Below are 16,711 nucleotides of genomic sequence, written 5' to 3' on the forward strand. Positions count from 1 at the left end.
GACACAGTTCTTCTGGTATTTCACATTCTGTGATTTTTGGAGTTACAAGCTTATTGTTGCACACAATGGAATGTTGTCACATCTTTGAACAAAAGCCATCTGAGGTAAGGTAGTATTACAACAAACCAAAGTGCATCAGTTGTTGTGTTATTGTCATGAACTGTGGACCTGTGCTTGTGTGAACCCAGAAAGACCACAGTGATATGGCATCTTTCCAGGTCTGGAATTCCACTATTATGTAACATCCCTGCTTCCCAGAAACCACTGGCCTGTCCTCAGAGACAACACAGAGTTAGTGCCATGGGCTTTCCTGCCCACACACACACACACACACAAACAAGCAAAACCCCTCTAACGGAATTTCCACCTTGGCAGAGAGACTACTCCCTTTCCTCCTCCCTCCAGGAGCACGCCCAGACACAAATAGAGACTCAGTCAGTCGTGTCTAGAGGTGTCTGCTGAAGAACTTAGCGAAGTGAAAGGGACGTTCATCCTGCGAGCTCCATTTATGTGAATATACTTTTTCTGTGATTGAAACTTCAGGAAGGTATTTTAAACTCTTTGGTCTTTTTGACACTTTCTGTTGATTCTATCTACGACTCAAGGAGGTCTTTGCCTGTCTCTGTTCAGGCATGACGGGTCAGGAGAGGAGTGAGGAGAAGAGTGAGTGTGTGTCCCTGTCTCCGATGATGGAGGCTGTCCCTGCCCCACCTGAGAGTGAGAGGGTGTGTGTGTTTGGGACGGGGGACCTGGGGCGCTCTCTGGGCCTGCGTCTGCTGCAGGCGGGGTACGGTGTGGTGTTCGGCAGCCGACGGCCCCACAGCAGCAGCAGCATCCTACCCCACGGAGCACAGGTACAAAATTAAGTAGATCTGGATTTATGTGGTGATATGTTAAATGTGGATATGTGTTTTTACTTTGTTGAAAATGTATTTCAATATATTTCTTTATGTTTGAGGGAGTATATGTCAATATACTGTATTTGTGTTTAAGTGTGTATCAATATGTTGATGATGTATATGCAGGTCCTGGGTCATGCTGCAGCTGCTCAGTCAGCCCATCTGATCTTCATCGCTGTCCAGAGAGAACACTACGACTTCCTGGTACCACTGGCCAATCAGCTGAAGGGAAAGGTAGCATATATGTTTTTATTACTTCTGCTATATGTATGAATATCTGTTTTGTCAGCATGCAACTGTAAAGTTGCCGAATATAATGTATGTCCCAGCGTATTTAGCCAATATATTCTATGTTCCAGTGTATTTCAAATCAAATTTTAATGGTCACATGCACATGGTTAGCAGATGTTATTGCGAGTGTAGCGAAATGCTTGTGTATTTAGCAAAAATATTGTACGTACCATTGCATTCAGGCAATAGAATGTATATTCCAGTGTTTTTGGCAAATATAAAGTATGAACCAGTGTATATGATGCCACGTTGGATTGCAGGTGTTGGTGGACCTCAGTAACAACCTGAGGAAGAATCAGTACCCAGAGGCCAACGCAGAGTACCTGCAAAGGTGAGAGCTGTACAGTATAGGTTGTTATTATGTGTATGTTTTTTTGTTAATGAGGAATGTTTTTGTGTATGTTGTGTATAATGTATATGTATATAATGTGTATGTTGATATAATGTAAATGTGGTTATATGTACCTGAACAGTCTGGTTCCTGGAGCTGAGGTGGTTAAAGGCTTCAACACCTTGTCTGCCTGGAGTCTGCAGAATGGACCTTCAGATGCCAACAGACAGGTACACACCGAGGTTTAAACCATGCCCATGAAACCAATTGGCTACTAGATTCAACTCTATATACACTACGTGACCAAATGTATGTGGTAGTATGTTGTCATGTCTCTGACTCTGATTAAATTATATGACATGCTATTTTATTACATTGATTACCTAATGTTTAATTGATTACGTGATTGAATTAAACCATGCAACAATTAAACCATTAATATCCTGGGGTACAACAGAAGCATTCATTATATAGAGCAGTTATCTCCCGAATCCACTCTGTTAAAAATCTGAAGATCTTTTATATCAATAGCAGGCAATTATTAATCATCACCTCGATCGGTCTCCTTCTGATTGTCGTAAGTACTTGGTTATCTGCACAAACCCTAGCCAATAAGTTCAGCAATACACAAATTGGCTTATTTTTTTATTATTTATTTACTAATGTCGTGTCTTTACTATCACTAACTGAAGACTGATAGTTTTTATCAAAGATTCTCTGCAATTAGTTACTACACGATCAACTGCTTAATCACGTAACTAATTAACTAGGAAGTCGGGGCACCAAGGAAAAATATTCAGATTAAAAAGTTATATTTTCCTAAAATAACTTTTCAGATATTTTATCTGATCAATTAGTCTTTGAATTAATTAATGATTTACTTTACCTCACGTTAGTCTCATTCCAAACATCAAAATTTTGTTTTTGTTTTTGTTAAAAAAGTTTGAAATATCCAATAAATGTCGTTCCACTTCATGATTGTGTCCCACTTGTTGTTGATTCTTCACAAAAAAATACAGTTTTATATCTTTATGTTTGAAGCCTGAAATGCGGCAAAAGGTCGCAAAGTTCAAGGGGGCCGAATACTTTCGCAAGGCACTGTACATGCAACGTTAGTTAGTGAGCCAGCTCGCTAATGTTAGCTAACTAACGGTATACTTGAAATTAAAATAAATTAGAAACGTGTAATTTCTTAAAATGTAGCTAGCTATACTATCTTACCCGTGGTCTAAAATCTGAGTAGATAGCCAGAGCGAATTTACCAGCTACGTCTATCAACAGTTGTCGCAGTGACATTCTATTGAAATGGAGACTTGTGTAGTGGAGTATTTTGTTAAGGCTAGACTATCTTACCCATATAGATCATGGTTGAACGGATGCCTAAAGATGTAATTCGGAGACAAGTGTTTTCTCCATCTCCTTAGCTATCATACTTTAATTAAACTGATTTCAAACTCGGTCCTCCAGAAAGTGGACAGCAACACTTATTATTTTTTATTTTTTATTTCACCTTTTCACCAGGTAGGCCAGTTGAGAACAAGTTCTCATTTACAATTGCGAACTGGCCAAGATAAAGCGAAGCAGTGCAACAAAAAACAGAGTGACCACATAAACAATGTCAATAATAGTCAATAACACAATAGAAAAAATCTATGTACAGTGTGTGCAAATGTAGAACAGTAGAGAGGTAAGGAAATAAACAGGCCATAGAGGTGAAATAATTATAATTTAGCATTAACACTGGAGTGATAGATGTGCCAATGCTGTGCAAGCAGAGATACTGGGGTGCAAAAGAGCAAGAAGATGAAAAACAATATGGGGATGAGGTAGTTGGGTGTGCTATTTACAGATTGGCTGTGTACAGGTACAGTGATCGCCTGCTCTGACAGTTGATGATTAAAGTTAGAGAGGAACTTGAGCAGTTTTACTAAGCAATATATATTTTTTTAAAGATGGGATTACCTACACATACTAACCAGCTCAAATAGACAGAAGCGTGCAATATGGCAGTCCAATCCGAATTCATCTCTCGACAAGTCCATCCCAATCATTATCACAGCCAATCATGGCTAGCGGGAAGGTTGCTGACTTTTTCAGTGGCTAAAACAACTAGACTGGTCATTTTAAAAATGTATTAGTATTTACAGATGGCATACATGTTTGTTATTAAGGCACATGAAAGGTAACATGTTCCAGAAGGCATTTCTGCCAAAAAACGCATTTTGCTAAAAAAATGTTGAAATGGCTCTCGTGTGAAGTAGCGACCCACGACATACACCTAGTTTCCTGAAACGGGTATATTTCAGAAAAAGGCTCAGTGTCGTTATCCTCACAAAGTGGGGTATTGAAAACAGTGGTGTCAATACCTTTCTAAGATTTTTTTATTACTTGTTAAACATATCTTTCACTGAGCATTTATTAGTATAAAATAATGTAATTTTCCGCATTTGTGGAGCACACAATGTAGCTGAGTATTTGAATGATTTATTTTATGCAGGCATTTTTGCTCATATTTATCAAGGGTGTCAATTTCAGGACCCCACTGTATGTGTATAAATATATGTCAGGTGTATATCTGCGGGGAAAGTGTGGAGGCCAAGCAGGCGGTGATAGCGGTAGCCATCAAGCTGGGTTTCAGTGCCCTGGACCGGGGATTTCTCTCAGTGGCCCGGGAGCTGGAGGACTTCCCCCTACAGCTGTTCCCCCAGTGGAGGCTCCCCCTGCGCATCGCCATTGGCCTCAGTGCTGCCTTCTTCTTCTACCTGCTGATCAGAGACATCATCTATGCATACGTCACCCAGAGCAAAGACATCTCCTTCAGAATCATGGTCTCACTGGCCAACAAGGTACTGGCCACAGGCCCTCTGAGTGGTTGTGTTTGTGTTTCTCTGTGTGTTACCAGCTGTTCAAGGTGTGTGCGTTCTCCCCAGGTTTGTCCCATCGTGTCTCTGATCATGCTGTCTCTCTGTTACCTGCCTGGTGTCCTGGCTTCCTTCCTGCAGCTCTACAGAGGCACCAAGTACAGGTCAGACCTTTGTGTGTATGTGAGTGTGGTTGCATACATGTATGTTTAATCAATGTTGTGTACGTACAGTTGAAGTCAGAAGTTTACATGCACTTAGGTTGGAGTCATTAAAACTTGTTTTTCAACCACTCCACAAATTTCTTGTAAACAATCTATAGTTTTGGCAAGTCGGTTAGGACATCTACTTTGTGTATGACAAGTAATTTTTCCAACAATTGTTTACAGACAGATTATTTCACTGTATCACAATTCCAGTGAGTCAGAAGTTTACATATACTTGATTGTGCAATGATTGTGCCTTTAAAACTTCTTGTGACTAGCAATCCCGGATCCGGGAGCGTAATCATAGCCTCAAACGAATTAGCATAACGCACCAGACCTAAATACGCCTAGAAATCTTTTCTATTCATGAAAATCACAAATGAAATATATTGAGACACAGCTTAGTGTAAGTTTATCATGGCATAATGCTATGCTAGGCTCTGCTGGCAGCAGGCAACATTTTCACAAAAATAAGAAAAGCAATCAAATTAAATAATTTACCTTTGAAGAACTTCGGATGTTTTCACTCAGGAGACTCCCAGTTAGATAGCAAATGTTCCTTTTTTCCAAAAATATTATTTTTGTAGGCGAAATAGCTCCCGTTTGTTCATCATGCTTGGCTGAGAAATCGACCGGAAAATGCTACCACTACAACGCCAAACTTTTTTCAAAATTAGCTACATAATATCGACAGAAACATGGCAAACGCTGTTTAGAATCAATCCTCAAGGTGTTTTTAACATATATATTCGATAATATATCCGTAGAGGCAATTAGTTTCTCATAAGAAGCGTTTGGAAAAATGGCTACCTCAGTATTTTACGCAAGATTTTCTGCGGGAGACATCAGGTGACCACTTGCTAAATGTGGTCCCTTACGGCTATTCTTCAACAGAAATGTGTAAAAAGACGTCACAATGCTGTAGACACCTTGGGGAAGACGTTGAAAACGTAAGCTCATTCGTAGCTCATTCACAGCCATATATGGAGTCATTGGCAAGAGGTGGTTTCAAAAAATGCGGCACTTCCTGATTGGATTTTTATCTGGGTTTCGCCTGTAGCATCAGTTCTGTTGCACTCACAAACAATGTCTTTGCAGTTTTGGAAACGTCAGAGTGTTTTCTATCCAAAGCTGTCAATTATATGCATAGTCGAGCATCTTTTCGTGACAAAATATCTTGTTTAAAATGGGAACATTTTTCATCCAAAAATTTAAATATCGCCCCCCAGTTGTAAAAAAATGATGACAGAAAATTATGTCATGGCTTTAAAAGCTTCTGATAGGCTAACTGACAACATTTGAGTCAATTGGAGGTGTACCTGTGGATGTATTTCAAGGCATACCTTCAAACTCAGTGCCTCTTTTCTTGACATCATGGGAAAAATCAAAAGAAATCAGCCAAGACCTCAGAAAAAAATTGTAGACCTCCACAAGTCTGGTTCACCCTTGGGAGCAATTTCCAAATGCCTGAAGGTACCACATTCATCTGTACAAACAATAGTACCCAAGTATAAACACCATGGGACCAGGCAGCTGTCATACCGCTCAAGACGCGTTCTGTCTCCTAGAGATGAGCGTACTTTGGTGTGAAAAGTGCAAATCAATCCCAGAACAACAGCAAATGACCTTGTGAAGATGCTGGAGGAAACAGGTACAAAAGTATCTATATCCACAGTAAAACGAGTCCTATATCAATATAGCCTGAAAGGCCGCTCAGCAAGGAAGAAGCCACTGCTCCAAATCCGCCATAAAAAAAGCCAGACTATGGTTTGCAACTGCACAAGGGGACAAAGATTGTACTTTTTGGAGAAATGTCCTCTGGTCTGATGAAACAAAAATAGAACTGTTTGGCCGTAATTACCATCGTTATGTTTGGAGGAAAAAGGGAGACGCTTGCAAACCGAAGAACACCACCCCAACCGTGAAGCACGGGGGTGGCAGCATCATGTTGTGGGGGGTTTTTGCTGCAGGAGAGACTGGTGCACAAAATAGCTGGCATCATGAAGAAGGAAAATTATGTGGATATATTGAAGCAACATCTCAAGACATCAGTCAGGAAGTTAAAACTTGGTCGCAAATGGGTCTTCCAAATGGACAATGACCCCAAGCATACTTCCAAAGTTGTGGCAAAATGGCTTAAGGACAACAACGTCAAGGTATTGGAGTGGCCATCACAAAGCCCTGACCTCAATCCTATAGAAAATTTGTGGGCAGAACTGAAAAAACATGTGCGAATAAGGAGGCCTTACAAACCTGACTCAGTTACACCAGCTCTGTCAGGAGGAGTGGGCCAAAATTCACCCAACTTATTGTGGGAAGCTTGTGGAAGGCTACCTGAAACATTTGACCAGAGTTAAACAATTTCAAGGCAATGCTACCAAATACTAATTGAGCATATGTAAACTGACGCATTGGGAATGTGATGAAAGAAATAAAGTGTAAATAAATCCTTCTCTCTACTGTTATTCTGACATTCTTAAAATAAAGTGGTGATCTTAACTGACCTAAAACAGGGAATGTTTACTAGGATTAAATGTCAGGAATTGTGAAAAACTGAGTTTAAAAGTATTTGGCTAAGGTGTATGTAAACTTCCGACTTCAACTGTATGTACACTACATGACCAAAAGTATGTGGAAACCAGCTTGACGAACATCTAATTCCAAAATCATGGGCATTAATATGGACTTGGTCCCCCTTATGCTATTTTAACAGCCTCCAATCTTCTGGGAAGAATTTCCATTAGATGTTGGAACATTGCTGCAGGGGCTTGCTTCCATTCAGCCACAAGAGCATTAGTGAGGTTGGGCTCTGATGTTGGGCGATTAGGTCTGGCTAGCAGTCGGAGTTCCCATTTATCCCAAAGGTGTTCCATGGGGTTAAGACCAGGGCCCATTGCAGGCCAGTCAAGAACTTCCACACCAATCTTGACAAACCATTTTTAAATGGACCTCGCTTTGTGCACTTGGGCATTGTCATGCTGAAACAGCAAAGGGCCTTCCCCAAACTGTTGCCACAATATTGGAAGCACAGAATCATCTAGAATGTAATTGTATGCTGTAGAGTTAAGATTTCCCTTCGCTGGAACTAATCCTTGACTGAACCATGAAAAACAGCCCCAAACCATTATTCCTCCTCCACCAAACTTTGCAGTTGGCACTATGCAGTCAGGCAGGTAGCCTTCTCCTGGCATCCGCCAAACCCAGATTTGTCCGTTGGACTTCCAGAGAACGCGTTTCCACTGCTCCAGAGTCCAATGTTGGCGAGCTTTACACCACTCCAGCCAACGCTTGGATTTGCACATGGTGATCTTAGGCTTGTGTGCGGCTGCTCGCCATTGAAACCAATTTCATGAAGCTCCAAACGAACACTTATTTTGCTGATGTTGTTTCCAGAGGCAGTTTGGAACTCTGTAGTGAGTGTTGCAACCGAGGACAGACGGGCTTTACGCACAACGCGTTTCAGCACTCGGCAGTCCCGATCTGTGAGCTTGTGTGGTCGACCACATCGCGGCGAAGCCATTGTTGTTCCTAGACATTTCCACTTCACAATAACAGCACTTAAAGTTGAGCAGGTTAGCTCTAGCAAGGCAGACATTTTATGAACTGACTTGTTGGAAATGTTGCATCCTATGATGTGCCACATTGAAGGTCACTGAGATCTTCAGTAAGACCATTCTACTGTCAATGTTTGTCTACATAGATTGCATAGCTGTGTGCTCGATTTTATACACCTGTTAGCAAAGGGTGTGTCTGAAATAGCCGAATCCACTAATTTGAAGTGGTGTCCACATACACTGCCTGCCAAATGTTTTAAAACACCTACTCATTCAAGGGTTTTTCTTTATTTTTGCTATTTTCTACATTGTAGAATAATAGTGAAGACATCAAAACTATGAAATAACACATATGGAATAATGTAGTAACCAAAAAACTGTTAAACAAATGAAAATGTATTTTATATTTGAGATTTTTCAAAAAGCCACCCTTTGCCTTGTTGACAGCTTTGCACACTCTTGGAATTCTCTCTTAGAATGCTTTTCCAACAGTCTTGAAGGAGTTCCTACAAAGCCTGAGCACTTGTTGGCTCCTTTTCCTTCACACTGCGGTCCAACTCAGACCAAACTATCTCAATTTGGTTGTGGTCGAGGGATTGTGGAGGCCAGGTCATCTGAGACAGGACTCCATCACTCTCATTCTTGGTAAAATAGCCCTTACACAGCCTGGAGGTGTGTTGGGTCATTGTCCTGCTCCTTTGCACCTCAGTATCTCTACTTGCACATTCATCTTCTGCACATCCATCACTCCAGTGTTTAATTGCTAAATTGTAATTACTTCATTATGGCCTATTTATTGCCTTACCTCCCTAATCTTACCTCATTTGTACACACTGTATGTAGATTTTTTTTCTTCTCTATTGTGTTTTTGACTGTACATTTGTTTATTCCATGTGTAACTCTGTGTTGTTGTTTGTGTCGCACTGCTTTGTGTTATCTTAGCCAGGTCGCATTTGTAAATGAGAACTTGTTCTCAACTGGCCTACCTGGTTAAATAAAGGTGAAAATTTAAATGTAAAAAATGATAGTCCCACTAAACCCAAACCAGATGGGATGGTGTATCGCTGCAGAATGCTGTGGTAGCCGTGTTTGTTAAGTGTGCCATGAATTCTAAATAATTCGCAGACAGTGTCACCAGCAAAACACCCCCACACTATATCACCTCCTCCTCTATGCTTTACGGTGAGAAACACACATGCAGAGATCATCCGTTCAACCACACTGCGTCTCACAAAAACACAGCGGTTAGAAACAAAAATCTCTAATTTGGACTCAAGACCAAACAACAAAGTTCCACTGGTCTATTGTCCATTGCTCGTGTTTCTTGGCCCAATCAAGTCTCTTCTTATTAGTGTCATTTAGCAGTCGTTTCTTTGCAGCAATTCAACCATGAAGGCCTGATTCATACAGTCTCCTCTGAACAGTTGGTTTAGATGTGTCTGTTATTTGAACTCTGAAGCATTTATTTGGGCTGCAATTATGAGGCTGGTAACTCTAATGAATTTATCCTCTGCAGCAGAGGTAACTCTGGGTCTTCCATTCCTGTGGTGGTCCTCATGAGAGCCAGTTTCATCATAGCGCTTGATGGTTTTTGCGACTGCACTTGAAGAAACTTTCAAAGTTCTTGACATTTTCTGGATTAACTGACCGTCATGTCTTAAAGTAATTTTGGACTGTTGTTTGTCTTTGCTTATTTGAGCTGTTCTTTCCATAATATGGACTTGGTCTTTTACCAAAAACTGATTGGCTCAAATGCATTAAGAAGGAAAGAAATTCCACAAATGAACTTTGAATAAGGCACAACTGTTAATTGAAATGCATTCCAGGTGACTACCTCATGAAGCTGGTTGAGAAATGCCAAGTGTGCAAAGCTGTCATCAAGGCAAAGGGTGGTTATTTGAAAATGTATTGAACACTTTTTTGGTTATGACATGAATCCATATGTGTTATTTCATAGTTTTGATGTCTTCACTATTATTCTACAATGTAGAAAATAGTAATAATGAAAAACCCTTGAATGAGTGTACTTTTGTATATATGTACTGTATTTATGTTGATTATTAGTGTTTATGTATGTTTAACATCAGGCGCTTCCCTGATTGGTTGGACCGCTGGATGCTGTGCAGGAAACAGCTGGGTCTTCTGGCACTGGGGTTCGCCTTTCTGCACGTGCTCTATACACTGATCATACCCATACGGTCAGTGGAACACACACACACACACACACACACACACACACACACACACACACACACAGTGAACTGTGTCTTCCTTTGGATTTTAGTAAAGAAAGTATTGATTTTCTTCCCAGGTACTATGTGAGGTTCAAGGCCACTGAACGCACTGTCTCTGTGGTAAGAACACCTACCTAGCTTTAAGGCCAAATTAAACACTTTCAAAACAGTGAACATTGGATAGACAAAATTGTGTACAGATTTAAGACCTTAATTTGAACACTCTGTTGACGCTGAGAATTTTCCTGTGCTGCAGCATTTTTATAACCATGTATTAGTGTGAATTTATTTTAAAGAGATTTTCTGGAACTTTTGTATACCTTTTGGCCAGTAGTTCTGAAAGCAGCACTCACGAGCCAAAAGTGGTGAAAACGAGTGCTACGTGATACCAAGTCCTTGCTTTCTCTGTATCTGCTGTGGCCACTGAGCTGTTGGGCAAGCCCTGCAACCTCATTGGTTAATGCTGGGCGGGCCTCTTGCTAGCTGTCACTCAAATGTGAGGGGCTGAAGCTCTTTTGCTCAAACTCAAATTGCTAAGTGGCTAGCCCATATGGGGGAAATGTAGGGAAAATGGCGATGCACAGCTTCAAGAAAACGGTCACTTTTCAAGTATTTCATTAATAATTGAGGTACGAAAGTAATTCTGCTCATAGAATATGAATGTATGAACTACATATTGAGACATCTAGCCTAAAGCAGGAGGTTTATAAAATATTTTCTTAGTCGCCATGGAACTGGAGCATGTCTTAACAGTGTTGAACTTTTCAGGTAGCCTAATTTTGGCCAGCTAATAGCCTAACCACCAATCAAGTAACATTACATTGGCAGAAAAGTGGGAACGGAGTAAATGTTTGAATGCTGTTGCTGCAGGATTATTTTTCTGAGACAATACTGGTCATATTAAGATCCTGCATCTGTACATTGGACACACACCTACAGTATATAGCAATATTCAGGCACTGGTTTTGATTATAAACACGCCTCTCTCTCTCTCTCAGATCAGAGAGAACAGGACCACTGAGTTTGACACGACGACGGCCTGGCGTGGTGACTCCTACTTATCCCTGGGAATTCTGGGATTTGGCCTGTACGTTCTGTTAGGAATCACATCTCTTCCCTCCGTCAGTAACGCTCTCAGCTGGAGGGAGTTCAGCTTCATACAGGTGGGATCACCAGGACTGGTCACACTGAATGTTTAGGCCAGACACACTTGTGAGGCACTAATTTTCTGCCCATTTTTACTAGCAGTGGGGGAATAAAATCGATAGTCATACAGTGGGGGAAAAAAGTATTTAGTCAGCAACCAATTGTGCAAGTTCTCCCACTTAAAAAGATGAGAGAGGCCTGTAATTTTCATCATAGGTACACTTCAACTATGACAGACAAAATGAGAAAAAAATTCCAGAAAATCACATTGTAGGATATTTAATTAATTTATTTGCAAATTATGGTAGATAATAAGTATTTGGTCAACAACAAAAGTTTATCTCAATACTTTGTTATATACCCTTTGTTGGCAATGACAGAGGTCAAACGATTTCTGTAAGTCTTCACAAGGTTTTCACACACTGTTGCTGGTATTTTGGCCCATTCCTACATGCAGATCTCCTCTAGAGCAGTGATGTTTTTGGGGCTGTTGCTGGGCAACACGGACTTTCAACTCCCTCCAAAGATGTTCTATTGGGTTGAGGTCTGGAGACTGGCTAGGCCACTCCAGGACCTTGAAATGCTTCTTACGAAGCCACTCCTTCGTTGCCCGGGCGGTGTGTTTAGGATTATTGTCATGTTGAAAGACCCAGCCACGTTTCATCTTCAATGCCCTTGCTGATGAAAGGAGTATTTCACTCAAAATCTCACGATACATGGCCTCATTCATTCTTTCCTTTACACGGATCAGTCGTCCTGGTCCCTTTGCAGAAAAACAGCCCCAAAGCATGATGTTTCTACCCCCATGCTTCACAGTACGTATGGTGTTCTTTGGATGCAACTCAGCATTCTTTGTCCTCCAAACACGACGAGTTGAGTTTTACCAAAAAGTTATATTTTGGTTTCATCTGACCATATGACATTCTCCCAATCTTCTTCTGGATCATCCAAATGCTCTCTAGCAAACTTCAGACGGGCCTGGACATGTACTGGCTTAAGCAGGGGGACACGTCTGGCACTGCAGGATTTGAGTCCCTGGCGGCGTAGTGTGTTACTGATGGTAGGCTTTGTTACTTTGGTCTCAGCTCTCTGCTGGTCATTCACTAGATCCCCCCGTGTGGTTCTGGGATTTTTGCTCACCGTTCTTGGGATCATTTTGACCCCACGGGGTAAGATCTTGCGTGGAGCCCCAGATCGAGGGAGATTATCAGTGGTCTTGTATGTCTTCCATTTCCTAATAATTGCTCCCACAGTTGATTTCTTCAAACCAAGCTGCTTACCTATTGCAGATACAGTTTTCCCAGCCTGGTGCAGGTCTACAATTTTGTTTCTGGTGTCCTTTGACAGCTCTTAGGCCATAGTGGAGTTTGGAGTGTGACTGTTTGAGGTTGTGGACAGGTGTCTTTTATACTGATTAGTTCAAACAGGTGCCATTAATACAGGTAAAGAGTGGAGGACAGAGGAGCCTCTTAAAGAAGAAGTTACAGGTCTGTGAGAGCCAGAAATCTTGCCTGTTTGTAGGTGACCAAATACTTATTTTCCACCATAATTTGCAAATACGTTCATAAAAAATCCTACGATGTAATTTTCTGGATTTTTTTTCTCATTTTGTCTGTCATAGTTGAAGTGTACCTATGAAGAAAATTACAGGCCTCTCTCATCTTTTTAAGTGGGAGAACTTGCACAATTGGTGGCTGACTAAATACTTTTTTGACCCACTGTATATCACAATATTTTGGACAATATTATGTTGATACCTTGACTCCAAGTATCGATTTGCCTAGGTAGCGTTAGCTAGCGCTAGTCGGCTGTACCTCTGGTATTTTTCATCCTATAGTTTGTTCTCCATCTTCTTTTGAAATAGTGAGACAATGTTTTATTATTTCCATGACTGATAAAAAACAATTTTTCTCATTTCTCGCTCTTGTCTTTCTGCAGCAGACATATAATGAACAATATGTTTGGAACATCAAATCGCAATAAAATCTAAGTATCGAATCACAATAGTTATAAAATTGTGAAAATTGTAATACATACCGTATCGCACCTAAGTATTGTGATAATGTTGTATCATGAGGTCCCTGGCAATTCCCAGCCCTAATTTGTACACTTACCCCCTTCAGTATTTCCCCTATTAGCGTATTCATGCGGGGTGCAGAGCCAACATCCAGGCCAGAATGCAATAAAACTCCAGGAAAGTAATCTAATTTTCAGCAGACAAGCCAGAGGTTATGTGCTGGGGATATGAAGCTGTATTCCCATCACTACAGGGAACACACACACTCATTCATAATGTAACTGGGTCACGAGAAACTCCGGCTCATTCTCTAATTCATTAATTTCCCTCAAATTGAAGCAGTGATTTAAATGTTAAGTTATTCATCAAATGTAATTTAGGAAGAATATATTAGAACAGGCCAGGAGAATTCACGTGTGTGTGCGCTCGCAGGGGCGGCATGCACCCCAAAACATTTGAAAGGGCAGAAGATGCGTGAGGATAGCTGGGTGACGGCTAGGCCCCGCATCCGGACGTTGGAGCATTTTGTGTTTGTCAAACACCTGAAGCAGCTTTTTCCTGTAATCTAGAGCCATAATCATTATGCTTAATTCCAGGGGTGGTGGTTCTTTTTTTAAAGAAACAAAATATTATTCTCTGCATCTATGCTAAAATTTGGGTAAAAGCTTGAAAGGAATGTGAGTCTTATTCAGTACATTTAGTAATGCTTGCTTTTTTCAAGTCTACCAACGTTGCCAGCAGGCATGCCAGCTAAGATAGCTAGCTACTTTAACTTGATTGATAGCCGGAAATGGCTAGGGAGGGGAAACTTTCCAAAATGAAAACAATTAGAAATTAGCTAGTTTGATTGGCAATAGACTAAAATGTGAGGTCAAAAGTGCAGGTGCTCAAGCTCCCTTAGACCTCTATCTGTGCACGTACCTGGCGCGTGTGTGTGTGTGTGGTTCATGTGTTTATGTGTTCTTTTCTCCCCCACCAGTCCAAGCTGGGTCACCTGACTCTGCTGTTTTGTACGGCGCACACCTACCTGTACGGCTGGAACAGATTCCTGAGTTCCTCCACCTACAAGTGGTACACCCCACCGGGCTACATGCTGTGTCTGGTGCTTCCCTCTGTGGTGCTGCTACTCAAGCTGCTGCTCATAACCCCCTGTGTGGACCGAACCATCACACGCATACGACAGGGCTGGGAGAGGGGGGCAGATCAGAGGAATCCTAAAGACAGCCAACCACTGATACCTTAGAGGACACACACACACACACACACACACACACACACACACACACACACACACACACACACTAACGCCCTCAGTGTGATGACAGCTTTGTCTTTGAGGCATGAACTCTAATTTCTTTGCTATTGTACCCTCAGAGGTTGGCTACCATTCAATCATCGTTTGCCATGTTTCTGGGATCAAAACCCAACAATAACATTTAATTGATATGCAGTCATATTTATTTGTATATTACACTGTAAACATTGTAGCATTTTAATACATATATTTTCAACAGTACACAAACCAGACACTAGTTTTCACTGGTGAAAGCTCTCTCTATCACTCTCTCATATTCTCTCTTACTGTACATCCTCTTTCTTCTTTGACTGACTGTACAGTTATCCCCGGATGAAACACAGGTTTCAGAGACATATAAACATTTTTAAATGTATATTTTGTGTCTGTCTCATACATCTCCAGGGGCAGGTCAGACACATAAAAAAACATCTATCAGTGTGATCCTCTCTGGGGCAGAGTGTTATTATTTCCTCCAGAAAACAGACTCTCTGAAACCCAGCAACAGGCTTCCCTTTCATCTCTAGATAGACAGAGTGGCCCACAGTGTCTTCTGTTATGGGGAGCACTTCCATTTGTGCTGGATATAGCTGGCTGTTTGTGTACAGTGCCTTGCAAAAGTATTCATCCCCTTTGGCGTTTTTCCTATTTGTTGAATTACTACCTGTAATTTCAATAGATTTTTTTTTAGATTTGATGTAATTGACATAGTCCAATTTGGTGAAGTGAAAAAAATTACTTGTTTAAAACTTAGGGCTGAAATTCCGTTAACGGGATCGATATGACAACAGCCAGTGAAAGTGCAGGGCGCCAAATTCAAAACAACAAAATTCTCATTAAGATTCCTCAAGCATACAAGTATTTTACACCATTTTAAAGATAGAATTCTCGTTAATCCAGCCACAGTGTCTGATTTCAAAAAGGCTTTACAGTGAAAGCACCACAAACGATTATGTTAAGGTCACCACCAAGTCACAGAAAAACACAGCCATTTTTCCAGCCAAAGATAGGAGTCACAAAAAGCACAAATAGAGATCAAATGAATAACTAACCTTTGATGATCTTCATCGGATGACACTCATAGGACTTCATGTTACTCAATACATGCGTGTTTTGTTTGATAAAGTTCATATTTATATTTTTTTTAAATCTGGGTTTACATTGGCGCATTATGTTCAGTAGTTCCAAAAACATCCAGTGATTTTGCATAGCCACATCAATTTACAGAAATACTCATAAACATTGATAAGAGTTATAAGTGTTATGTGTGGAATTATAGATCCACTTCTCCTTAATGCAACCGCTGTGTCAGATTACAAAAAAGCTTTACGGAAAAAGCAAACCATGCAATAATCTGAGAATGGCGCTCAGAAAACATTTACATATATCCACCATGTTGGAGTCAACAGAAGTTAGAAATAACACATAAATATTCACTTACCTTTGATGATCTTCATCAGAATGCACTCCCAGGAATCCTAGTTCCACAATAAATTTTTGATTTGTTCAATAATGTCCGTCATTTATGTCCAAATAGCTACTTTTGTTAGCGTGTTTGGTAAACAAATCAAAACTCACGAAGCACGTTCACTAGTTGCAGAGGAAATGTCAAAAAGTTATGTTACAGTCCTTTAGAAACAGGTCAAACGATGTATGGAATCAATCTTTAGGATGTTTAACATAAATCATCAATAAGGTTCCAACCGGAGAATTCCTTTGTCTTCAGAAATGCAAAGAAACGCAGCTACTTCTCATGTGAAATGCGCGTGACCAGCCTGTGGCACACTGCCAGAGACCTGACTCATTCAGCTCTCATTCGGCCCCACTTCACAGTAGAAGCATCAAACAAGTTTCTAAAGACGGTTGACATCTAGTGGA

General features: G+C 40.8%; 1 protein-coding gene across 3 annotated transcripts; it reads left to right on the forward strand.

Annotated features, from left to right (window-relative positions):
- The first annotated feature begins 309 nt into the window (after positions 1-309).
- Positions 310-15,209, forward strand: LOC139424495 (STEAP family member 4). Of its 3 annotated transcripts, none has more exons than XM_071176417.1 (11): positions 310-510; positions 631-854; positions 1,026-1,133; positions 1,451-1,521; positions 1,664-1,751; positions 4,089-4,367; positions 4,452-4,546; positions 10,230-10,340; positions 10,454-10,496; positions 11,375-11,539; positions 14,519-15,209. In XM_071176417.1, exons 2-11 carry the CDS (start codon positions 633-635, stop codon positions 14,780-14,782), a joined length of 1,446 nt encoding a protein of 481 aa, XP_071032518.1. In that variant the 5' UTR covers positions 310-510; positions 631-632; the 3' UTR covers positions 14,783-15,209. The 3 variants fall into 3 exon arrangements, with proteins under 3 accessions (XP_071032518.1, XP_071032509.1, XP_071032526.1); XM_071176408.1 differs by having other exon boundaries at positions 317-547; XM_071176425.1 differs by lacking the exon at positions 310-510 and having other exon boundaries at positions 559-854.
- The last annotated feature ends 1,502 nt before the right edge of the window (positions 15,210-16,711 follow it).

The sequence above is a fragment of the Oncorhynchus clarkii genome, chromosome 2 (assembly GCF_045791955.1).
Source record: "Oncorhynchus clarkii lewisi isolate Uvic-CL-2024 chromosome 2, UVic_Ocla_1.0, whole genome shotgun sequence".
In the NCBI taxonomy this organism is placed as follows: domain Eukaryota; kingdom Metazoa; phylum Chordata; class Actinopteri; order Salmoniformes; family Salmonidae; genus Oncorhynchus; species Oncorhynchus clarkii.